The sequence below is a fragment of the Caenorhabditis elegans genome, chromosome IV (assembly GCF_000002985.6).
Source record: "Caenorhabditis elegans chromosome IV".
NCBI classification, from domain to species: Eukaryota; Metazoa; Nematoda; class Chromadorea; order Rhabditida; family Rhabditidae; genus Caenorhabditis; species Caenorhabditis elegans.
In genome coordinates this window covers 9,929,995-9,953,470 of record NC_003282.8, presented here as the reverse complement: position 1 = coordinate 9,953,470, position 23,476 = coordinate 9,929,995, and the positions used below count along the sequence as shown (strand labels likewise).

Sequence of the window (23,476 nt, the reverse complement as noted above, 5' to 3'; positions counted from 1 at the left end):
GTTCCAACATTATCAAAACATCCAAAATGTTATATTTAGGTTTCTACTCAACACCTCATTGGAGTTGCTCATATCTGGAATCACTGTGAGTTTAAGATTTAAGAAGTTGAAATTGAAAAGTGACAAGAGTTCATGTCACCTATTAATCAAACTAAATGAAAAGTGAATGAATGAATAGATAACAAAAAAAAAAGAGAAAAGATGATACATGTCGATGTTGTTCTGATGTCGAAGTATCAAAAAGAAGAAGAAGAAGGATAGGTTCTAAAGAGATCAGACGACGCAGACACAAATCAGATGAAGCAAGAAAAAAGAAAGTGATCTGGGGGAGCACTACTGGCCAGTGGTCCTGGAAAAAAGATGTTTCTTCTCTTCAGGAGCGCTTGCAGTAGTTGCTCTCGTGTGCCCCCGCGGTGCTCTTCATGTCGTGAACCAAGATCTATACGATTTTACAATTTCGACTTGTCTGGTTGTCAGGTTCATGGGGCTCGCATTTTGGGGGTTTTTTTTGTATACAACTGATTCTGTCATTCAGAAAAAGTTTGAAAAATTTTGAGCTTTCTCTTACGACTGTTGTTATTAGAAGACTACGGTAGATGCGAGAGAGCTTAAAAGTTTTGAAAGTTCGAACATTTTAAGATCTTTTGAAATTTGATTTTGTGTGGTTAAGTCGTCATACTTACAGTTTCAAATTCTAGTTACCCACACGGAAAATCTTTACAATTTGCGCCAAAACACTTGCCATATGTTTACTCAAAATGTTTAGTTGGCTGCTGCTTACTTCGTACGGCATCTGGGTTTCGAGAAAGCCTTTTTTAACAGGTGTATCTAGATTCGTATCAGTTTTTACGATAAAACTTGTATTTTTCTTTTACTTGTACACCTGTCTGTTTTGTTATAACTCTTCTGGAATTTAAATTTTGAAAGACAACTTGCGTTGAATGGATAATTGCACTAAAAAAGTCGCAGTTCCAGAATTTGATTTTGCTTTCGACCAAAAAAAAAGCTTTTCTTCTACGAATTTTATATTCCTATTGTGTGTTTTGACTGATTGGTTTTTAACTTTCATAATGGTTAGTCGAACAATTTTCCAAAACCTTGACTGAAATTATAATTATGGCCCTTTATAATTCCTAGACAGAAAAAAAGAAGGTAGAGCGAATGTTTCGTCGGAATATATGTGGGATGATAAATTAGGTGCAATTTCTTGGTTTGCTCATTTTTGAATATATATTGAATAGTAGGAATATGAATAATTGGTCTGGTTTTTTGATCTACTAATAGTAAGACCATTCTTTTGTCTCTTGGATTTTTCTCACGTTTTCCCAACATTTTTGCTCTGAGTGATTCTTCTCTAAAATCTACAATATGTCAAAAACAATAACAAACTTCAATTTAGTAGATATTTGCAAGAAAATATTTCCTAAAAATGTTTGAAACAATTCCAAGAAACCTAAAACCAGTTGACCTAGACAGTCATAAACGTACCTTTTCTTATGATATTTTATGAATGAAATCCGACCATCTGTATGAAATCCATTGAGATATCATTTTTCTCTTCAACTACAATAATAGTCATAAACCTCTCTTCGGAACGTTTTACACCCTATCTCATGTCTTCATGGCTTGACCCGAGACAAGTTCTGAACGAGATGAAAAAAAATTCATAGAGGTAATGTTTTTTCTGTAGAAGGTCAGAGGTTTTAAACCTACTTTAATCTTTTTCGGAATCACAAAAAAGTTATCATCCTTCCAAAAATCAAAAATATGTCCTTGAATTTAAAAATTGTTTTGCATATAATCACTAAGTATGATTTTTTGATGTAGAAATTTTTGAAATCAAAACTTAAAACTAAACTTGGATATGATTAAGCATTAAGGATACTATCAATTTTTTAAAGCTTGCTTAAACCATTGTTTTTGTAAAAAAGTCTTCAAAATGTGTGCTGTGGGGATTAGTGTACAATTTTGAAGTAATCATGCTTTTTCCATATTAACAAATGTCACGCAGAGTTCATTTTTTCATCATCTTCCTCTTTCATTTTTTTCCATTTTAAAAATCGGAACGTTTTCCTTCTCTTTCTCTCTCTCTCTGTCTCTTGAAAAAGTTCGGCAATGGCGATTCCCGCGCACCAACGCCAATGTTGCAAACAGTGAGCTCATCCGAACAAGGAATGAGCACAGAAATCAAGAGCTTCTCCTACTTTTCGCTTCCTGTTCTTTTCCTTTTTCTCCTTGATTCCTCACGTCATTTTTGTCATCATTTTGTCGGGGACAAAAAAGTTAGAAGGATGCCCTGTGCCTAAGTAAATTTGTTTTAAAGTGTGATGGTCAAATTTGCGATTCTAATTAGACTGAACTTAGATCTGATGTGCAACAAAATACTGATAGTTATGATAATATGTGAAGAATCCTAACGAGTTTCTATTTCAAAAACTAGTGGTTCCAAATGAAAAAAATTAGAATGAAATACCCGGGTTGCAAGTTATTTTCTGTACCATAATTAGTTTGGTCTAAATAATTGAAAAAATTGTGATTTTTTTTTCAAACTGTGATTAAACTTTACTAATAGTAAGAAACGATTAAAATGTTTCAATAATCGGTATATACTTTGAAGTCTGAAATCTAACAAACAAGCTTGAGCGATGTTATCCTGAAAGTTCTTCCAAAATTCTTCCAAAGCTCACATGCGAAATCTCGAACCCTTTCCGAAACCCCTTGAAAAGTTCCAAAAATTCCATCGGAACACATGCAAAAGCACAGAAATCAAGCACCTGCGCACTATCGTTACCGTTTCCTGTTCCTATTCTACGTCTCTTCCTACCTGATTATCTCTCACATTTGGAGCACAAAAAGTGCATTTTTCCCCTATAAGATGTACCCCTTGATCATTCCTGTTCTTCCGCGTCTTTACGTCGTTTTGTTGCATTTAGGTTATTCTAAAATCATCACATTTCATCCGATTCACACGTATTTTCATCTCTTCTTTCTTTCATTTTTGATTCAGTAATCCATTCGTCCCGGTTGTTTCCAATTCACACTCTTACGGATAATTAATTCCGCCAATTTGCTATTCTCGAGGCCACGAATTCTTCATTTTCCGGGGGTCCTAAACCTCAATTCGTTCGCTTTTTCAATCCAAAGAGGTCATTTTACATAGCTTTTTTCCTGTCATCATAAACTCTTCCTAATGTACTCTTTGCCCTTGTTCAAGTGGAAGTTAAACTAATAGTCCGGGAGGATGAAAAAACAACTGATTTAATTGTAGACTCATCGAATATGAGTGGGTAAGGGATACGATTTGATTTGCCAAGATATATAAATAAATGAACTATTTGATCTATGATTATATTGTTTGTACTGTATCCATATTTAAATTTTACAAGCTTTTTCAATTTTGATATAAAAATTTCGAGTTTCAAAGTTTCTGTGTTTTTGTATTAGTTAAACATGTTTGACAACTCTATTTTATATTCTAATTGTTCTGTAGCTATTTGTATCCTACAATTGTACGGTTTCGAACATCTAAAAATGTTTTTTGAGTTCTTTTAAATGTTTGCAAACCAAAACCACCAAAACTTAGTCTGAATTTTGGCAAATCGAAAAATTTTTGATACGCAATAGTGTTGTTTTCAGAAATATTCGAAAAAATCGCTGTAATTTTCTTCCGCAAAACTGAAAGTTGTTTGGAAAATTCAAAAATGCACGCACAGACCCTCTAAACTTTAGTTCGAAAATTAAATATGTCGAAACAATTTTTTAGGTTTTAACTCAACAGTTTTCGTATGTGTGTGTGCTTCTCGTAGTACTCGCCGGCGGATTATTGCCCGAAAAAGTTTTGCAAAACTGCGGCTCTCATCACTCGGTCTCTCAATTTTCCCGCGCACTTTTCCCCCATATTCTTCATTCTTCTGGACAGTAAATAGAGAACACCGAGAGCGTAAAATTAGAGATAACACAGACAAAAATGTGTGCGGTTTCGCCACCGCAAAACCTATGCAATCTCTAGTCTCTATTTTCTTGTATTTTTCCATTTTTTCTATGCTTGATCTTACCATAATATCTATGTTTTTTTCAGACATCGTAAACTCGATTCAACTTCTCAAATTCAACTTTTCTTCTTCAATTACTACACGTTTCTAATCAGGTAAGTCTTTAGAAGTAATAGTCATACCGTATCACTATCAATTTATTTTTTCTTACCAAAAACTATGAGGATTTCTCGGAAATTGTTGTTTTTCTTGTTGAAAACCGGAAAATCATCTATCATGCATGTCAATTTATGTGGTATTATTATTAGTTTTACTCTATTTTTTCAGTTTCTCTTGTTAGATTATTGCTGTTTCAGAGAATCTTGAAACTAACTCATCTTGACAGTTGCGGGTCATTGAGTCAAAAGTGAGTACGGTAGTTGATGGCAGAAAAGGGAGAGTTTCGAGAGTGAATGTATTTATTTAGTGTTCTATAGAAAGTTAGACTAATATTATTAATCCTATGTCCATCAAACTTAGTCGGGATCAGATTTCATAGCTATGTTTGCATTGCTTTTTTATTATCTTTTAATTTCGTAAAACTCTTCTTCATATTTTGGAAAAATTACAGTAAACTTGAAAATGTAAACTTAAACTGCAAAATTAGCTGCATCATTCAAACTTTCATATCATTTCGGAAAATCGACAAATTCCAATTGACTAAATTTTTGACAAATTGGCAACCAAGCATTTTTCCGATTGGCCGAATTTTTGGCAATTGATAAATTTCTTGTATTTTCTTAATTTTAGTTGTTTTTATTCTTTTGTGACATTTTTATGATTAATCGAGGTATAGTCTGTCAGAATGAACAAAGGGGGTGCAATAATAAATATAGGAAGAACGGCAGTTTAGATAATAAAATTAACAATATAACATGCTAGTATAAAAAGGCGCTTAGAAATAACCAAAATAAATTGCTTTAAATTATGTCACAGAAAGGATCACTCAATTTTACAATTCTTAGACATCCCGGTATACATGTAAAATAATTTTTTGGTCAACTTTGTTAGTTTTCCAAAACGCGCCGTTGCAAAAAAGTTCGAGATTTCCAATTTTCACTCTCAATCATCATGATCATGTTCCACGGTGGGTGCCATTTCTCTTGCTTCTTCTTGCCCATCCTTCTTCACTTTTTGTCTTCCCGCCGACCGCTCGACCATGTTTCAATTGCGTCAGTTGCCCCTAGGTCCCATTTTTCTCAAAAGAATATGCTCTCCCGCAAAGAGCACACTCTTCCAAGTCTTCAATCTCTTATCATCGTCCTTTTTTCCTCCGTTTCCTAAGTTTATATCACTTCCTTTTACTCATTTTACTTTGATAGTCTGCGTCTCTTGATCCTAAGACTCCGCCTCCAACATTTTCTAGGTCAACTCTACGGAAAAGAATTACTGGCTGGGTGCCAGAAAAATAATCAAAACATAAACAAAATATTGATAAAAGTTGTTGCTGCACCTCTTGTTTCCCATCATGGTATGAATGTTTTGTTTCTTTTTTGGCTCCGATCCAAAACTTGTTGACATCATCATCTTCACATGTTGGACCAATCGTTTTCCCTTTTGTCTACGAAATGTGCTCTAAAAAGTTAAAATATAACTGATTTAAAAGTACAAAAAATTGCTGTTCAATTTCCCAAGTCAACAATCAATACTTTTTTCCATTAAAAAATACCTAAATATTGTTGTAGTCGCTAAGATTTTTAAGATCTCAAGAATTGTTTGTCTTGTTTTGTTTATAAAACTTCACCATTACCAGATAACCTTCCAAAACCAGCATTTTTAGAATTGTTTAGATAAATTTAGGATTGAAATAGCCAACATAAATCTAAACTTCTTTTTTTGAAGTTTCTCCCTCTCTCTCCCATCAGCATTGAACCACCCTTTACCACATCTGCTCCTAATTTCCGTCTTTTTTGATTTTTGTGTGTGTGTACTGAGATTCACGGCACCCAGTTTGTATTGTTTTGTGTCCCAGAAGTTCCATGTGCCTGTGTGATGATTTTCCTCTTCTTCCTCTCCCCTTCAAAACGTTCTCGAGTGGGAGTGAGTTGTTCCATTTTGAACTGCGACAAATGCAATTTTTGTTTACTTTTTTGTTGTAAATGCTTGCTCCCTGTTCTTACCATTGAACTTGTCAACTGCACGTTTCAGAGATGACCTTAAGCTTTTGATTTAAGAAGGAGCCAAACATGAGGTAGGATTTAGATTAGACATTCTACCCGACCGAGCAGAAATTAGGGCGCCTCTCACCGCCTCTCCTCGCCCTATAATTTTTCCCATGAGGGTGTCTAATTTTTCAAATGTCTAACTTTAATTTCTTTTAAATTTTTATATTCAAAATTCAAAACACTCCTTACCTTGTTTGCATAAAATCGTGAATAACGCGAACGTGCCTGGAAGAAAAAATACGTCACAAGAGACCTTGCATCTTTAGTACACCCCGACTTCATAAACCGTTTTATTTTTCAATCACCAGTCATTTTCATGTTCTTCCTTGTCTTTTTCTCTTATCAGAAGAATCTTGACTAGATCATTAGTAGGTCCCAATTCTTTGGCTCTACATCTATCATCAATTGCTTCCAATCATCTAGTCGGGGGTGGAAGTTCCCTCTCAAGTGTTTACTACCATCACTACACATTGGATCCCCTCAGATACACATCAACATGGGTCCTGTTCCTTCTCCAACATGGAAGACTCTGCGTTCATTGTTATTACTATTTTTTTTATTTTTGCATTTTTATTCTTGTTTCTCTTCTCTAAATCTCCTTTTTCTTCTTCTTCTTTTCTCTGCACCAACCTAATCATGATGATTCTTATCAGTGTTTTATGACACCTTCATCTGCTTCTTTGTGTTTTTAGTACTTTACTATAGGACTATTAGCAGCTTGAGAGCTCCTACCGAGAGCCAAACAAATCTTATAAATCAAAAATGACGAACAATTTACAGATTTCGTCAAGAGCAGCGAAAGTGGTGGCGGAACTAGAAGACAACTAAGAAATAAGAAAAAGAGCAAAAGAGCACACAGAGTTTATATAAATTGCTCCCGTTCAAAACTGATTTTTATGAGGTTTGTTGATGACCAATTGCTTGTAGTAATATAACGACTTATGGTCAACAGACTTTTGTTCATATACAAATGCATTATTGGGAGGAATTGACTTTAGATGTTTTTAAAATTGGGAATTTTATGAATTTAAAGCTTGTTTGGTTTTTTTCGTCAACAAAAAAAGGCGAAAGGTGGGCTCAGACTTAACGGTGTTTTTTTTCGAAATTTTCCCAATATTACAGTCAAGTTTTTATTTATTCTGCGCAAATCGGAAAAGAAGATGGCGTCAGAATAAGTGATTTTAAAACAAATTTAAAAATTGCTTGCATTCTAGATAATTTTTAATTTTTCAGTCTGTGATGCTCTGTTCCCTATTGCAAGTGCTCATTCCACAATCTACAATTTTAATTCGACTAAACGAAAACACAAACTCGGGAGATTATCAAAAGATCAGAAGCAGTAGCAGTTCAATCAGACGACTTCCCTTCACCTCGAGCAGGTAGTTTTTGGAAGGTTTCAGAAGAGACGGACGAACTTTATCGGAGCTTCTGCTTCTTTCCATCTCTTTTTTCTTTGCTGCTCTCCACACAATCATAATCATCATCACGGAGCTGTTGGTATGCGCTCCATCGGCGGCTCATTCCATCTGCTGCAGCCCGTCGTCGCCGCTCTCATACTCCTCGTCGTCTGCCTCGTTTATGCGTTGCAATGTTCGTTTTTATCTAATTATTTTAATTTATCAGCTTTTGTTTTTAACCAAATGTTCCTTTCAGCAGGGAGTGGCACGATCTCAGAATTCTCATCAGATGTGCTGTTCTCCAGGGCCAAGTACTCAGGTAACAATCCAAAAAGTTTTGAAGTGAAATAATGTTCTAAGTTTCAGGTGTGCCAGTGCATCACAGTCGATGGCGTCAAGACGCCGGTATACACGTCATCGACAGCCATCACATCGTCCGAAGAGATTCTTATGGACGTCGTGGAAAACGTGATGTCACGTCAACAGATCGGCGACGTCGACTCCAAGGAGTTGCCAGAGACTGTGGACATGCTTGTCACTTACGATTACGATCAGATGATGCCGTCTACATCGTTCATTTGCACAGATGGAATCAAATACCGGACTCACATAACAAGTATGAGATTTCAATTTTATTATAACAGTCGTATTAATTTTCAATTCCAGAAGTGTTCCCCACTTTTCCAATTCAAATTTCGCGCCGATGGTCTTATATTTGGACTCGGAGGAGGAGGTTAGAGGTGGAATGTCTCGAACAGATCCCGATTGTATCTACCGTGCACACGTTAAAGGTGTACATCAGCACAGCATCGTCAATTTATGCGACTCGGAAGACGGATTGGTTTGTATAAGTTCGAATTTTGGTGAATAAAAGCCTTTTTCAGTACGGAATGCTTGCACTACCCAGCGGAATCCATACGGTTGAGCCAATTATTAGTGGAAACGGAACAGGTAGAAACTTTGTAATCACTTTCTCTGACACTTTAAACATCTAGAGCACGACGGAGCAAGTCGCCATAGGCAACATCTCGTCCGAAAGTTCGATCCAATGCACTTCAAATCGTTTGACCATCTTAACTCGACCAGTGTCAACGAGACGGAGACGACGGTTGCCACGTGGCAAGATCAGTGGGAAGATGTTATTGGTAAGAACTTCTGAAATTTGTCTAGATTCTTTAGATTATCCAGATCTCTTTTGCCGCCTAGTTCGTTTTTTTGGGTTTATGTCAGAACAAGAACAAACGGTTCAAATTCGAAACTGCTCATTTGGACACACTATTTTTTTCAACTGGCGCTCGAGTGTCTGCTTGAGAGCTTTTCCCTAGTCGACGTGTAAAGGTCAGAGAAGACACAAGAACTTGGTGGGGGGACTGTGATGATGCTGATGATGATTTAGGTGGTGGGAGACAGACAGAGAACTGATTTATGGAGTAGAAAAAGTGAGAGAGAGAGAGCTGCAGGGAAAAGATTGCGCAGAACGTACGTTTTGTGTACATCCTCGCGCAAGCGGTTTTGTGTTGCGTACGTCCGGGAAAAAGAGGACAAACACAAAGAAACAATCATTTTAAAAACGACTTTTTGAGTAGGCGGATGCATTTTTCGAGATTTCAATCTGAAAGTTTACCTGCTAGTTCTGTAAAAAATGTAGAAAAAAGAGAAGTTATCACAATATTTTTTTCCGGTTCCCAAAAGATCTCAGATTCTGCTGATCCCATCGGGTGTTGTGTAATAGCCCATTAAAACACCCTAACACACACAGAAACTATAGAATTTTGCTCGTGGGTCCCCTATAGCTAATGGTAGTTAACGAAGTAAAAGAGCAAAGGATAATGGATCACTTGTGTGTGGTCGAATGCCATTGAAATTACTGGGATTTCAGCACCTTTTCACGGGCTGCCAGGCTGTTCTATGTTATGAGATTTGAACGGTTAAGATGGTTATATAAACATCTGAAAATTGAATCAATGAAACAGATAGTAAAAAAAGCTCTACTGGAACCAGTTACCAATACCTTTTATTAGTCTTGCATCCCCATTTTCATAGTTGAACAGTTTTTGATAGAGTCAATGACAACAAAGATAGGTCAAAGTGGAGCTCTGGGGTGCAAGATTAATAGGAAGGATACAGTAAAAAAATGTTTAAATAATTTTATGAAACAAAAGGATTTAATTATAGAACGCAAAGCAAGATCCCGAAGAGCTGCCAACTCTTGGGATCACTATGTTGAAGTCCTTGTGGTGGCGGATACAAAAATGTACGAATATCACGGAAGATCTCTTGAAGACTACGTTCTCACTCTCTTCTCCACAGTTGCCTCCATCTATCGTCACCAATCCCTTCGTGCATCTATCAATGTCGTTGTTGTCAAGTTGATCGTTTTGAAAACGGAAAACGCTGGACCACGAATCACTCAGAACGCTCAACAAACACTTCAAGATTTCTGTAGATGGCAGCAGTATTACAATGATCCAGATGATTCGAGTGTCCAACATCATGACGTTGCAATCCTTTTGACGCGTAAAGATATTTGTCGATCACAAGGAAAATGCGATACACTTGGACTTGCTGAACTTGGAACAATGTGTGATATGCAAAAAAGTTGTGCAATCATAGAAGACAATGGATTGAGTGCTGCATTCACAATTGCTCATGAATTGGGTCATGTGTTTTCGATTCCTCATGATGACGAACGAAAATGCTCTACCTACATGCCGGTTAATAAGGTTTGCAAGTTCCAAAGCACTAAATTTGATAAAACGCAGTTTCAGAACAACTTCCACATAATGGCACCAACGTTGGAATATAACACTCATCCATGGAGTTGGTCGCCATGTTCAGCTGGAATGCTCGAACGATTCCTCGAGTAAGATAGCTATTAAAATTTTGATTCTATTTAATTGTCAATTTGTCAGAAATAATCGAGGTCAAACTCAATGTCTATTCGATCAGCCGGTCGAACGTCGTTACTACGAGGATGTCTTTGTACGTGATGAACCAGGAAAGAAATACGATGCTCATCAACAGTGCAAGTTTGTATTTGGACCAGCTTCTGAGTTGTGCCCTTATATGGTTAGTTTGCCTAAATATATTCTTTAAGATGAAACATTGATATTTTACAGCCGACATGCCGCCGTCTTTGGTGTGCAACATTCTACGGAAGCCAGATGGGCTGTCGAACTCAGCATATGCCATGGGCCGACGGAACTCCTTGTGACGAATCAAGAAGCATGGTGAGTATCTCAGAAATTAATCACAAAAGAAACTCATAAAAACTTGGATATTTAGTTCTGTCATCATGGAGCCTGTGTTCGTCTAGCCCCCGAATCCCTTACCAAAATTGACGGACAATGGGGTGACTGGCGATCATGGGGAGAATGCAGTCGTACTTGTGGTGGTGGTGTTCAAAAAGGATTAAGAGATTGTGACAGCCCAAAGTGAGTTAAACTGCCAAACGAAATGATATCAAATAGTCTGAAAGCAAATAATATATTCAATCAAAATATTTTCAATCGGCGAGTTCAGAAGTGAAAACGAGGTGGAAACACTAAAATCAAATGTAACATCAAGGTATGGAGTGCTTCTGATCACTCTTAAATGTTTGTCCGTCTCTGCTTTTCTGGGCTTTCGGGCCGCTTCGAGATAGTTTAAGGCTTTTCAGATTTACCTAGCTTCCAAGCTTTATAAAATTTATAGAATCACCTGAAGTAGCCGGTTATCTTAAATTGATAGAAAACGCATCTTTAAAAAAACTTCCAGCTTTTAGGCCACACTGGCTAAGCTTTCCTATCAATATTAAAATGACATTTTCCCATATTACTTTAGACCTCGAAATGGTGGAAAGTACTGTGTTGGTCAACGAGAACGTTATCGGTCATGTAATACACAAGAATGCCCATGGGATACTCAACCATACCGTGAAGTTCAATGTTCTGAATTCAACAATAAAGATATTGGAATCCAAGGTGTCGCTTCAACGAATACTCACTGGGTTCCAAAATATGCGAATGTTGCACCAAATGAACGTTGCAAGCTGTATTGTCGGCTCAGTGGATCTGCAGCGTTCTATCTGCTTCGAGATAAAGTTGTTGATGGAACACCATGTGATAGAAATGGAGACGATATTTGTGTAGCTGGAGCTTGTATGCCAGCAGGTAACATTGATCTGATTTCAAAAGAAAATTGAAAATAAGTGGATTTTCAGGCTGTGATCATCAACTTCATTCAACTCTCCGAAGAGACAAATGTGGTGTTTGCGGTGGGGATGATTCTTCCTGTAAGGTTGTCAAAGGAACATTTAATGAGCAAGGAACCTTTGGTTATAACGAAGTAATGAAGATTCCAGCTGGTTCTGCAAATATTGATATCCGGCAGAAAGGATATAATAATATGAAAGAAGATGACAATTATCTTTGTGAGTTTCTATACAAAGTGTTTTTGGAACATTTACTTTTTTCATCACTCACCCTTGTGTTATCAATACCCATGAAAATCTTTATTTTAACCTTCAGCTCTCCGTGCCGCCAATGGTGAATTCCTACTTAACGGTCATTTCCAAGTATCACTGGCTCGCCAACAAATTGCATTCCAAGACACTGTTCTCGAATATTCTGGTTCTGATGCAATTATTGAACGGATAAATGGAACTGGTCCGATTAGAAGTGACATTTATGTTCATGTTCTTTCTGTTGGTAGTCATCCACCCGACATCTCATATGAGTACATGACTGCGGCTGTTCCAAATGCTGTAATTCGGCCAATATCCAGTGCATTGTATTTGTGGAGAGTTACGGATACTTGGACAGAATGTGATAGAGCCTGTCGTGGACAGCAATCGCAAAAATTAATGTGTCTGGACATGTCGACTCATCGTCAAAGTCATGATAGAAATTGTCAAAATGTTCTCAAACCAAAACAAGCAACACGAATGTGCAATATAGATTGTTCTACAAGGTAAACTACATATTTTCATTAGATTTCTATAATAAATTTTTATATTTACAGATGGATCACTGAAGATGTGTCTAGTTGTAGTGCCAAATGTGGATCTGGACAGAAACGTCAACGAGTTTCTTGCGTAAAAATGGAGGGTGATCGTCAAACTCCAGCATCCGAACATCTATGTGATCGTAATTCAAAACCATCCGATATTGCCAGTTGTTACATTGACTGCTCTGGAAGAAAATGGAACTATGGAGAATGGACTTCATGTTCTGAAACTTGCGGATCGAATGGAAAAATGCATCGGAAGTCATATTGCGTTGATGATTCGAATCGTCGAGTTGATGAGTCATTGTGCGGCAGAGAACAGAAAGAGGCGACAGAACGGGAATGTAACAGAATTCCATGTCCAAGATGGGTTTATGGGCATTGGTCAGAGTGCTCTCGAAGTTGTGATGGTGGAGTCAAAATGCGTCATGCTCAATGTTTGGATGCAGCCGATCGGGAAACACATACATCCAGATGTGGTCCAGCACAGACACAAGAACATTGTAATGAACATGCTTGTACTTGGTGGCAGTTCGGAGTCTGGTCTGACTGCTCAGCTAAGTGTGGAGATGGTGTACAGTATCGAGACGCTAATTGTACCGATCGTCATAGATCAGTACTACCGGAACATCGTTGCCTTAAAATGGAAAAGATAATTACAAAACCATGTCATAGAGAATCATGTCCAAAATATAAACTTGGAGAATGGTCTCAGTGTAGTGTTTCTTGTGAGGATGGATGGTCGTCAAGAAGAGTTTCATGTGTTTCTGGAAATGGAACTGAAGTCGATATGTCACTTTGTGGTACTGCATCTGATCGGCCTGCTTCTCATCAGACATGTAATTTAGGCACTTGCCCATTTTGGAGAAATACTGATTGGAGTGCTGTAAGTTTATTCAAATACTCCAGAATTGCTGTTGTCAATACCATAAATACGTTTCAGTGTTCTGTATCTTGTGGAATCGGTCATCGGGAACGTACAACCGAATGCATATACCGCGAACAATCTGTTGATGCTTCTTTTTGTGGAGATACCAAAATGCCAGAAACTAGTCAAACTTGCCATCTTCTGCCATGTACATCTTGGAAACCAAGTCATTGGTCCCCTTGCTCAGTCACTTGTGGATCAGGAATTCAGACTAGAAGTGTTTCGTGTACTCGTGGATCTGAAGGAACTATTGTTGATGAATATTTTTGTGATCGAGTACGTTTCAGTTTGCTTTTAATCTTGAACGAAAATATCATTTCAGAATACTCGTCCACGCCTAAAAAAGACTTGTGAAAAAGATACTTGTGATGGGCCCAGAGTACTTCAAAAACTTCAAGCCGACGTACCACCAATCCGATGGGCAACCGGACCATGGACAGCCTGTTCAGCAACTTGTGGTAATGGTACTCAACGTCGTCTTCTCAAGTGCCGAGATCATGTTCGTGATCTTCCTGATGAGTATTGCAATCATTTGGATAAGGAAGTATCAACAAGAAATTGTCGCCTTCGTGATTGTTCATACTGGAAAATGGCGGAATGGGAAGAGTGTCCAGCTACTTGTGGAACTCATGTTCAACAAAGTAGAAATGTTACATGCGTCAGTGCGGAAGACGGTGGTCGGACGATTTTGAAAGATGTTGATTGTGATGTGCAAAAGAGACCAACAAGTGCAAGAAATTGCCGACTTGAACCCTGTCCAAAGGGAGAAGAACATATTGGATCCTGGATTATTGGAGATTGGTCAAAAGTGGGATATATAATTTTCAGATTTAGAATTTACTAATGTACGATTGTTCAGTGCTCTGCTTCTTGTGGTGGGGGATGGCGTCGTCGCAGTGTATCTTGCACTTCGTCTTCTTGCGATGAAACCAGAAAACCAAAGATGTTTGATAAATGCAATGAAGAACTATGTCCACCACTCACAAATAATTCTTGGCAGATATCTCCATGGACTCACGTAAGTTCTTAGAACATCATTGAAGCTTCTAATAATAATTCCAGTGTTCTGTATCGTGTGGCGGGGGAGTTCAACGCCGCAAAATCTGGTGTGAAGACGTGCTTTCCGGTCGTAAACAAGACGATATCGAGTGCTCAGAGATTAAGCCTCGCGAACAAAGAGATTGTGAAATGCCTCCATGCCGATCTCATTATCACAACAAAACATCATCAGCATCAATGACATCATTATCATCTTCGAATTCAAATACGACGTCTTCCGCTTCCGCTTCTTCGCTTCCTATCCTTCCACCCGTCGTCTCCTGGCAAACGTCTGCATGGAGCGCGGTACGTAACAATAGAGTTAATTTGAATAATAATCATGATAATCATAATTCTTATTCTTCCACAACTACTTCGCTTTTGCCTCCACCTCCACGTCGTCGAAAGAAGACGCGGAGGAATCGGCCAAAAACATACTATCGTAATAACTATTACACGTATCAAGTGAATAAGGTCTAAGATCCTATTGTCCATTTTTATGTGTCGTCGTTTATGTGCCATGTACCATGTCTTTTTTTGCATGTTTTCTTCGCTTTTTTCAATTGTCGTTCTTCGTTTTTTTCATAGAAAACGGGTATTATATTTTTCAAATTGCAACAATTTAATTTCAAATTTCACTGCTACTTCAAAGAAGTCAAAAACCAAAAACCCTATGTTTTCTTTCTCAAAAGAATGCCAGATTTCAGTTGTTTTCTCTCTCTCTCTCTCTCTCTCTCTCTCTCTCTCTCTCTCTCTCTCTCTCTCTCTCTCTCTCTCTCTATGTTCTTATGATCTTTGCCTTTCATCCACACAAGCATCTGAAAATCAATTAATAAATGTGTCTATTGTCTATTTGGCCGTTGTTATTGTTTTTTCTACGTGTTGCATGTTGCTCATTGTGCTGTCTGTTCACAAAAGTTGTGATATAGGTAAGGCAAATTAATTTCAGAATCACGGTTATTTTGTTGCTAAATGTGTCTAGAATCAGTTTAAGTGTTACTTAGAATTAGAAATGCATGAACAATGTGTAGTGGAACTGTTAGAATTTATATGTCTAGTATAGAAGCATTGTTGGTGTGGTAGTCTCGTATAGATTTAGTGTCTCTTACAAACTGCTAATAATTAACTTTTTATTGTAATTTTCTGGAGTAGTACTTTGCTTTAGAACACTCGAAAATGTCTACAATACAGAAACAACATAGTTAGGATAAAATTAAAAAAATCCAACTTTTGAATCTTGTCTAACTCTGACTGAACTCCACTTTTTAACTATCTCCAAAAAGAGAACTGCATTACCAATCAGCTCCATCCACTTCCGTAGATTGGTTAAAATTGGGCGATGATTCTCTGATTTAATGTGTTTCATATTTCGAGTAGATTCAAAAACGGAGATTAGCCTGTAAAACGCGAAATTTTCAAATGCGTAGTTCCAAATTGTAAATTTTCCGATTTAATTTTCCATATTTCACACATTCAAGTATTTAGTGTTCTGCAAAATGCGGTCGTGGAACGAAACGAAGAGTTGTCGAATGTGTAAATCCATCATTAAATGTGACAGTGGCAAGTACAGAATGTGATCAAACGAAGAAACCAGTTGAAGAAGTTCGTTGTCGTACTAAACATTGCCCGAGATGGAAGACTACTACTTGGAGTTCGGTAAGATAAAGATAACATTTTTCTCAAGCTACTTCAATTTTTCAATAATCAATTTACAGTGTTCTGTCACCTGTGGCAGAGGAATCAGACGTCGTGAAGTTCAATGTTATCGTGGTCGCAAGAATTTGGTGTCTGATTCGGAGTGCAATCCAAAAACTAAGCTCAACTCTGTTGCCAACTGTTTCCCAGTGGCTTGTCCAGCTTATAGATGGAATGTTACTCCATGGAGCAAGGTGAGAGTTGTGATTTTAGTTGTTTTTGATTTTGTTGGTATTTGTGTAGTAGCTGGCTTTTAAATTTTAAAAGGCTTTTAAATTTTAAATATGAAAGCGGATTTAATTTATATATTTTTGTCTAGAAATAATCATGACTGGCTGCTAATTGGAAGCCTGATATGACCAATTTGAATAATTATTTACTTGTAGGCCATTACTATGATTATCCTATTGAAACCTATTAGGGCTCAGCTATTACACAATTACCAACCATTTTCAACGGTTTTTGCTGACTGAAGAAAACCCCCAAATCTCTCAAAATATGTATGCTTTTAAAAACATGTTCAGAGTCCATCATTCGTTTTCAAATGGATTTGGTAAGAAAATGAAATATTATCGTATTGGTGATCCTTTAGAAATGCTATCCAGTCCACACTTTTTCCCACACATTAAAATAAATTGTTTAAATCTCACAACATATATTCTTTCAGTGCAAAGATGAGTGTGCTCGAGGACAAAAGCAAACTCGTCGGGTGCACTGTATAAGCACTTCTGGTAAACGAGCAGCTCCACGAATGTGTGAATTGGCTCGTGCACCAACTTCGATCAGAGAGTGCGATACATCAAATTGTCCATATGAGTGGGTGCCAGGAGATTGGCAAACGGTGTTGTTTTCTAGAACTAAGTGAATATATAAATTGATATGTTTAGTGTTCAAAGTCATGTGGAGAAGGAGTACAGACACGAGAAGTCAGATGTCGTAGAAAGATTAATTTTAACTCAACCATTCCAATTATATTTATGCTCGAAGATGAACCAGCTGTACCAAAAGAGAAATGTGAACTTTTCCCAAAACCAAATGAATCTCAAACGTGCGAACTTAACCCATGCGATTCGGAATTCAAATGGAGTTTCGGACCATGGGGTGAATGCTCGAAAAATTGCGGTCAAGGTATTCGACGTCGACGTGTCAAGTGTGTGGCCAATGATGGTCGTCGAGTTGAACGAGTCAAGTGTACCACAAAGAAACCACGTCGAACTCAATATTGTTTTGAAAGAAATTGTAAGTTTTAAATTGACTCGAACATAGAATATTGTAAACTTTTCAGGCCTTCCGTCAACTTGTCAGGAGCTTAAATCTCAGAATGTTAAGGCTAAAGATGGAAATTACACTATTCTTCTTGACGGATTCACTATTGAAATTTATTGTCATCGAATGAATTCAACCATTCCTAAAGCTTATTTGAACGTTAATCCAAGAACCAATTTTGCAGAGGTTTATGGAAAAAAGTTAGTTTATTTCAGTAGATTTACAAATTTCTGTAATTGCGATTCCAGATTAATATACCCTCATACTTGCCCATTTAATGGTGATCGTAATGATTCATGCCATTGTTCAGAAGACGGCGATGCAAGTGCTGGATTGACGAGATTCAATAAAGTTCGAATAGATTTGTTGAATAGAAAGTTCCATCGTAAGTAATTTATACTGTACTTGAATTTATATGATCTGATTAATCTGAATTATTTATCAACAATTTAATACCCGTATACAGAAATTGAAACTTTCAGTGGCGGATTATACATTTGCAAAACGAGAATATGGTGTTCATGTGCCATATGGTACTGCCGGTGATTGCTACAGTATGAAAGATTGTCCACAGGGAATATTCTCAATTGATTTAAAATCTGCTGGTCTGAAATTAGTTGACGATCTGAATTGGGAGGATCAAGGTCATCGAACATCCTCTCGAATCGATCGTTTTTATGTGAGTTTTTGAAAACCTTAATTTGTTCAAAATCTATTCTATTTTAAGAACAATGCAAAAGTTATTGGTCACTGTGGTGGTTTTTGTGGAAAATGCTCTCCTGAGCGGTACAAAGGACTAATCTTTGAAGTTAATACAAAATTATTAAATCATGTGAAAAATGGTGGACACATTGATGATGAATTGGATGATGATGGTTTCTCTGGTGACATGGATTAATTTTTTCGATACCTAAAAGTGTCAAAATCTCGTATGAATCTCTACTTCTCTGGTCTCTTATTTCAAGTTTTTGATTCTTTTCTTTTTTTTAGTTTTTAATAGCATTACTTCGAATTTATTGTCATTCCCTCAATCACCTAACACTAGGTTTTCTACATAGTATGTTCCTTGAAAATGTTTCATGATCAAAGGTTACGGTACTTTTGACTGCGCCTTTTTTTCTAATCAAATATTGAAATTCGCTGAATTGTGAGATATATGGGGGCAATTTAGACATTCTTGAACAAAGTTTCTGAACAAAAAAGAAGCGGAAACTGTTTAAAATTTCTCGATATGTATATCCATCAATTTTGCGAATCGCTGAAGTTTGATTTTCCTGATCGATGTTTGCTCCTGTCCTAACTTCGCTAAGTAATTTAGTCTTATCGCAGGAGAATCTTTTTTGTTTTTATTTTTTAATTTGTTCAGTTCAATTACATACTCATTATAGCCTGAGCTTTAAATCTTTCCTTATTTCCAGTTGTTTTCTTTTTTTGCTTTCCTTGTTTTCTATGTTTCAAAAATCCTTGTTTTCCTATTATACTGCCTTTCCTTTTTTCACTTTTCCAACCCACCCGCTGCTTTCCTTCTTCCAGTTAATCTTTTTTTATTAATTGTTTTTTTTAGATATTCTAATTTTCAGCCAGCTTCTTCCTGCCGTTCCTTTCTTTTCTCTTTTTTTCTCTATTCCACTTTACCCACAAGTTTTTCATAGCACTGCATAATATTTATTAAACTTTAGTCAATTCAAATATTTTATTAAAATAGAGTAATAGAGCCTCGCCTTCTTCTGAACGTTATAATAAAAATATAAAATTCAATCGTGAAGTTTACGCTGAAAGAAAACATACAAAAATTAGAATTACTCGTGAAGCTTACTCGAATAACTTTTGGAAATATTCCAAACCATCCGAAAAATATGACTCCGACGAGAAGAACTGAGAAAGCAATCAAAGAAATTCCCCCAATAAGATCACTGAAAAAATACGATTTCCAGAGCATAGCTCACAGCTGCGAAGAATTTGAACTCACAGAGCCATTCCATAACAAATTGGACCATTTTCCCAGCTGCAGATGAACCAAATTCGGTTTCCGTTGTGAGTATGACTATTCGTCATTTTGATATTATAGCAATTTATGATTTTAAAATGTAAAAATGAAGTTTATTCACGCGTCAATTCCAAAAGTGCAACAATAACAACGAAAAAATGTTACAATATATCCAACAAAGTATTCAATGTGTAACGATATTTTAACAAAAAATTAAATTCCAAAACGTCCGTTGAATCCAGAATGACATCCGAATTCGGCATATGGATTTGATTCGGTTGATTGTGCTGGACGAGCAGGTGGCGGTGGCGCAGATGGCTGCTGAGGGATGGGCCCAAGATTATCCGATCTGGCAGGTGGATTCTGAGCAGAAAATCTAACTTTTTGTCCTCCGCGGCGATCTCGTTTTCGCCCTCTGTTCGAATCGAATCCTCTTGACATTTGACTAGCTGGTTGGGTATCTGAAAATTACTAGAATTTGAAAGTAAATTTCAATTATATCTTACATGTGGTGCGTTTAAATTCTTTCTCCGCTTCATCATCACTGAACTCCACGTCACTACCGATGCCAACCTGAGCCATCGTTTCACCAGCTTTTGCAACAGCTTCTTGATGATCAATGCGACGATTTAGGGATTTAATAGCATCCCTATTTGCTGCAGCAAGATTAAGTCCTTTGAATGGAGTTTTGGAAAATTGTTCTTCTGTAGGAGCATAATATACTTTCATGTCAATGGGTATCATCGATGCCTATAAAACTTCTGTTATATATTTTATTTGTCTACTAAAAGCTTCACCTCTTCACAAGAATTGAATCGAATAACGTATTGTGGATTTTTGACTTGTCCAAAAATGTCATAAATTTGTCCCAACGCATTTCCTTTTTGATCGAAAAGAAATGAATCGAAGTCGAGAACTTCTGTGCATGTTGAAATGATAACAACTGAAATACCAATTCAATTAACATTTTATATAAGGTTGACATTTTTGACAATTTACCTTGACAATCCACGACTTTGCTTACAAAACCAAATTCCAGCAATTGTCCTTTACATTCAATACTGAGATTCTCGAGTGGTGGCATATCATCATACTCGTGAACATTACGCTAGAAATCTAATCATTCGAAAAAACATTTCAAAATAATGAAACCTTACCGTTTTTTGTGACTTTTTTGGCTTCCGCTGCTTTTTTCCATTTTCATCCGGGTACTCTGACTTGTGTGTCTTCTCAATAATCTTTGCGGAAAACTTTACTAGCCTGTCAAACTCTTCATCAGAATCAAGTGCACCGGCTCGTAAATCGTTGATATTTTCGAAATCGCTATCATCTCCAGAAAACTCAAATTCACTTTCAGTGTCGCATCCGAAGCTTTTCAATGATGGAGCCTGGCGAATTTCAGTAGGATTCACAACGGTGATAGGATCAACAAGATCCAAAAGTTGATCGACGATTCCATCTTCTGTCTTCATTCCAATTTTTGCGGGAAGTGTTGGTCGAGCACAGAAAGCAAGTGGCACAGGATTTCGATCGATAGTCTAAAATATGGAATATTTTTGGAATTTAAAAGGAAAACATACAATTGAATCATCCAGATTTTCGACTTTAATTGTTTCTTCCTCCATTCTTGATAATATTTTTGCAATGAGTGTAAATAAAAGAATTAACCTAAAAACGAAATAAATTTTTTAATTGAAAAAATTTTTGACGCGAAATCGGAGTGTCGTTTGTTAGTTTGTCATTGGAGCATGTTTGCATTTCACTGATTTCTCTCATTTTTTTTTTTGAAAACATTAAAAAATATATTCTAAATATCATTTTGGCATCTTTAAGTGGAAAATTATGTCGGAGGAAACAATCGAAAAATTTGAAGATAATGTGGAGCATCAAAATCAAGACCAACGTGAGTTTTCCGTTGCATCAGTATGTATTGAATTATAATATTCCAGCAGTACCAGAGGGAATGTCGAAAAAGCAACTGCGACGTCAAAAATACAAGGTGAAATGGGAAGAAAAGAAGTTAGTCAAACGTGCAGCGGAAAGAATTCGAAAAAAGGAAAAACGAGCAGCGCTGAAAGAATCGGGAGATCTTTCAAAGTTGAGGAAACGAAAAGATTTCAGAACAATGGCTCAGTCTAATAGCAAGGTAATATACGATTCCAGTAATTTGTTTAACATTAACTTTTGAACATTCATACAGTAAAAATGTTTTCAACTGGTAAAATCTGACAATTTCCTTAGACTAAAACAACTTTTTAGCAACGAATTGCTTTGGACATGTCATTTGACGATTTGATGATTGAAAAGGATCAAAAACGTACAGTTCAGCAAATCGGATGGTGTTATACTGCGAACAGACACAGTCCTGATCCATTTCAATTTCATGTTGTGGGGTTCGATGGACCATCGAGAAAAGTAATTTTGTTTTCGCACAACAAGTGTTTTAATTGGTTTTGTTGAGATTTATGATGGTAATGAGCACAACCTGAATCAAGACATCCATCTTCACCAAGAAAAATTGGAAAATTTATTTAAACCAGAGGAAATAGTTTATTTGACTTCTGAATCTGAAAATGTCCTGAGCGATCTTGATGATACGAAAGTGTATGTAATTGGAGGAATTGTGGATCATAATTCTCAAAAAGGATTGTGCTATCGAATCGCTCAAGAAAAAGGATTTGGTCATGCAAAATTGCCTTTAGATGAACATCTTCTCATGAAATCTCGACGGGTAATCGGTTTCCATATTTTTGTCCCATAATATTCTTCTGATTTCAGGTACTCACTATCAATCAAGTCTATGAAATTCTGGTTCATTACTCTGTTCACAAAAACTGGAAAGATGCTCTTCTTTCAATTATTCCAGAACGGAAGAATGCTCAATTGAAAGAGGAAGTTGTGGAAGAAAAGCCAGAAAGCCTAGAAGAAATTGGAAAATTAGACACAGAATCCACCGATACTGCCACGGGCTCTCCTAAAATAAATTAATCATTTTCATATTTTAAAATTACACCCAAATGTTGTTATTATTTGTTAACCATTTTCGTTATTTTTTATTGCTTATGAATTTTTCAAAATCAATTCGGATAATATATTGACTACACAACCAGCAATTATAGAACAATTTCGCTCTTTTTGAATGGCATGATTCCCGCCCAATCCGGATTTCAATCTCGTTTTCCATACATTTTCAAAGGCTTGGCAGATTGATGTTCCGTTCCGTCGGTTTTTCACTTTTTCATATTTTTAGATTGCTTCAAGTAAATATTTGTTTTGAGAGAAGGAGTTCAACTTTCAGGATTTTTTTTATTTTTTATATTGTAATTTCACAAGATTTTGGCATGCTTTTTTAAAGGCACACGGATTTGTTCAGATGGGTCTCGGGGCGCAAAAAAATTTATGGTAGTTTTTTTGCAACTGCTTTCATGGTAATTTTGCTTACATTTTTCAATAAAATTCCTTTTTAGCGAAGTTTATCTGTTTTTAAATTAACTTTTCTCTTTTTTCAGACCAACAAACAAGAAATACTCACATTCTTAATTAAATTAGAATTCAGCTGTAATTTTAAAAAAGTACTACAACAAACTTTTTGCGCTCCGAGATCCATCAGAATAAATCCGTGCGTCTTTAAAAACGTATGACAAACTCTTGCGAAATTGCGATATATTTTTTCCAATATTTTACGCTGATAATTTAAAGGCGCACGCTATTTTGCTGAGTTGGTCTCGCCAAGATATCCGTTATAGACGGAAAGCAAATTTTTACAAAATGGAGTTTAAGAAGTCTCTCATTCTAATACAAAAAAAGGACAAGATTCACAATGCAATATCGGGGTGACGTGTATAAAAATTGAATTTACAGTTTCACTGTACATATACATACAGAGGATCATTTTTCCAGTTTTTATTTCCAGAACATGCGGGCGATTTAACTTTATAGAATGCATGACGTCACTCCTTTTAGAAGAAAACTTTTGGGGCATT

General features: G+C 36.6%; 4 protein-coding genes and 11 non-coding genes across 18 annotated transcripts; 7 read left to right on the top strand and 8 right to left on the bottom strand.

Moving 5' to 3' along the window:
* Window positions 1–37: 37 nt before the first annotated feature.
* gon-1 lies at window positions 38–19,265 on the top strand (the record flags this gene model as incomplete). 3 transcript variants are annotated; one of them, NM_001372913.1, is made up of 30 exons in its annotated part: window positions 38–85; window positions 4,079–4,147; window positions 6,977–7,097; window positions 7,430–7,786; window positions 7,850–7,912; window positions 7,960–8,209; window positions 8,260–8,434; window positions 8,478–8,544; window positions 8,589–8,738; window positions 9,769–10,316; window positions 10,362–10,456; window positions 10,506–10,662; window positions 10,713–10,823; window positions 10,879–11,027; window positions 11,416–11,744; window positions 11,795–12,004; window positions 12,102–12,543; window positions 12,595–13,465; window positions 13,523–13,783; window positions 13,830–14,315; window positions 14,367–14,525; window positions 14,570–14,851; window positions 16,031–16,201; window positions 16,261–16,434; window positions 16,908–17,081; window positions 17,128–17,479; window positions 17,526–17,706; window positions 17,755–17,891; window positions 17,989–18,185; window positions 18,234–19,265. In NM_001372913.1, 27 exons carry the CDS (start codon window positions 7,696–7,698, stop codon window positions 18,402–18,404), a joined length of 6,453 nt encoding a protein of 2,150 aa, NP_001359558.1. The 3 variants fall into 3 exon arrangements, 2 of the variants coding, with proteins under 2 accessions (NP_001359558.1, NP_001255448.1); NR_056474.1 differs by having other exon boundaries at window positions 42–85; window positions 18,234–18,404; NM_001268519.3 differs by lacking the exons at window positions 38–85; window positions 4,079–4,147; window positions 6,977–7,097 and adding an exon at window positions 11,116–11,160 and having other exon boundaries at window positions 7,696–7,786; window positions 18,234–18,404.
* Window positions 255–480, top strand: T13H10.14. Its single transcript, NR_056484.1, has one exon. It is a non-coding gene; the product is annotated as an Unclassified non-coding RNA T13H10.14 (non-coding RNA).
* T13H10.12 lies at window positions 268–408 on the bottom strand. Its single transcript, NR_056485.1, has one exon. It is a non-coding gene; the product is annotated as an Unclassified non-coding RNA T13H10.12 (non-coding RNA).
* T13H10.4 lies at window positions 2,133–2,254 on the bottom strand. Its single transcript, NR_056482.1, has one exon. It is a non-coding gene; the product is annotated as an Unclassified non-coding RNA T13H10.4 (non-coding RNA).
* Window positions 2,133–2,254, top strand: T13H10.6. Its single transcript, NR_056483.1, has one exon. It is a non-coding gene; the product is annotated as an Unclassified non-coding RNA T13H10.6 (non-coding RNA).
* T13H10.10 lies at window positions 3,233–3,369 on the bottom strand. Its single transcript, NR_056481.1, has one exon. It is a non-coding gene; the product is annotated as an Unclassified non-coding RNA T13H10.10 (non-coding RNA).
* On the top strand, window positions 3,764–3,888 carry T13H10.8. The gene has a single exon (NR_056480.1). It is a non-coding gene; the product is annotated as an Unclassified non-coding RNA T13H10.8 (non-coding RNA).
* Window positions 3,774–4,039, bottom strand: T13H10.11. The gene has a single exon (NR_056479.1). It is a non-coding gene; the product is annotated as an Unclassified non-coding RNA T13H10.11 (non-coding RNA).
* On the top strand, window positions 4,389–4,409 carry 21ur-14873. Its single transcript, NR_056478.1, has one exon.
* T13H10.9 lies at window positions 5,490–5,700 on the bottom strand. Its single transcript, NR_056477.1, has one exon. It is a non-coding gene; the product is annotated as an Unclassified non-coding RNA T13H10.9 (non-coding RNA).
* T13H10.15 lies at window positions 8,836–8,985 on the bottom strand. The gene has a single exon (NR_056476.1). It is a non-coding gene; the product is annotated as an Unclassified non-coding RNA T13H10.15 (non-coding RNA).
* T13H10.13 lies at window positions 8,845–8,994 on the top strand. Its single transcript, NR_056475.1, has one exon. It is a non-coding gene; the product is annotated as an Unclassified non-coding RNA T13H10.13 (non-coding RNA).
* spe-29 (uncharacterized protein) lies at window positions 19,149–19,591 on the bottom strand. The gene is made up of 3 exons (NM_069390.5): window positions 19,476–19,591; window positions 19,323–19,419; window positions 19,149–19,278 (listed from the first exon to the last, which is right to left on the bottom strand). The coding sequence occupies exons 1-3, from the start codon at window positions 19,559–19,561 to the stop codon at window positions 19,261–19,263; spliced, it is 201 nt and encodes a 66-aa protein (NP_501791.1). The 5' UTR covers window positions 19,562–19,591; the 3' UTR covers window positions 19,149–19,260.
* On the bottom strand, window positions 19,592–21,236 carry F25H8.2 (H/ACA ribonucleoprotein complex non-core subunit NAF1). The gene is made up of 6 exons (NM_069389.6): window positions 21,074–21,236; window positions 20,651–21,031; window positions 20,493–20,601; window positions 20,291–20,436; window positions 20,000–20,243; window positions 19,592–19,954 (listed from the first exon to the last, which is right to left on the bottom strand). Exons 1-6 carry the CDS (start codon window positions 21,116–21,118, stop codon window positions 19,707–19,709), a joined length of 1,173 nt encoding a protein of 390 aa, NP_501790.1. The 5' UTR covers window positions 21,119–21,236; the 3' UTR covers window positions 19,592–19,706.
* On the top strand, window positions 21,231–22,575 carry trmt-10A (tRNA (guanine(9)-N(1))-methyltransferase). Of its 2 annotated transcripts, none has more exons than NM_069388.8 (5): window positions 21,231–21,396; window positions 21,443–21,639; window positions 21,753–21,908; window positions 21,955–22,224; window positions 22,272–22,572. In NM_069388.8, the coding sequence occupies exons 1-5, from the start codon at window positions 21,336–21,338 to the stop codon at window positions 22,479–22,481; spliced, it is 894 nt and encodes a 297-aa protein (NP_501789.1). In that variant the 5' UTR covers window positions 21,231–21,335; the 3' UTR covers window positions 22,482–22,572. The 2 variants fall into 2 exon arrangements, with proteins under 2 accessions (NP_501789.1, NP_001122773.1); NM_001129301.3 differs by having other exon boundaries at window positions 21,258–21,396; window positions 21,446–21,639; window positions 22,272–22,575.
* The last annotated feature ends 901 nt before the right edge of the window (window positions 22,576–23,476 follow it).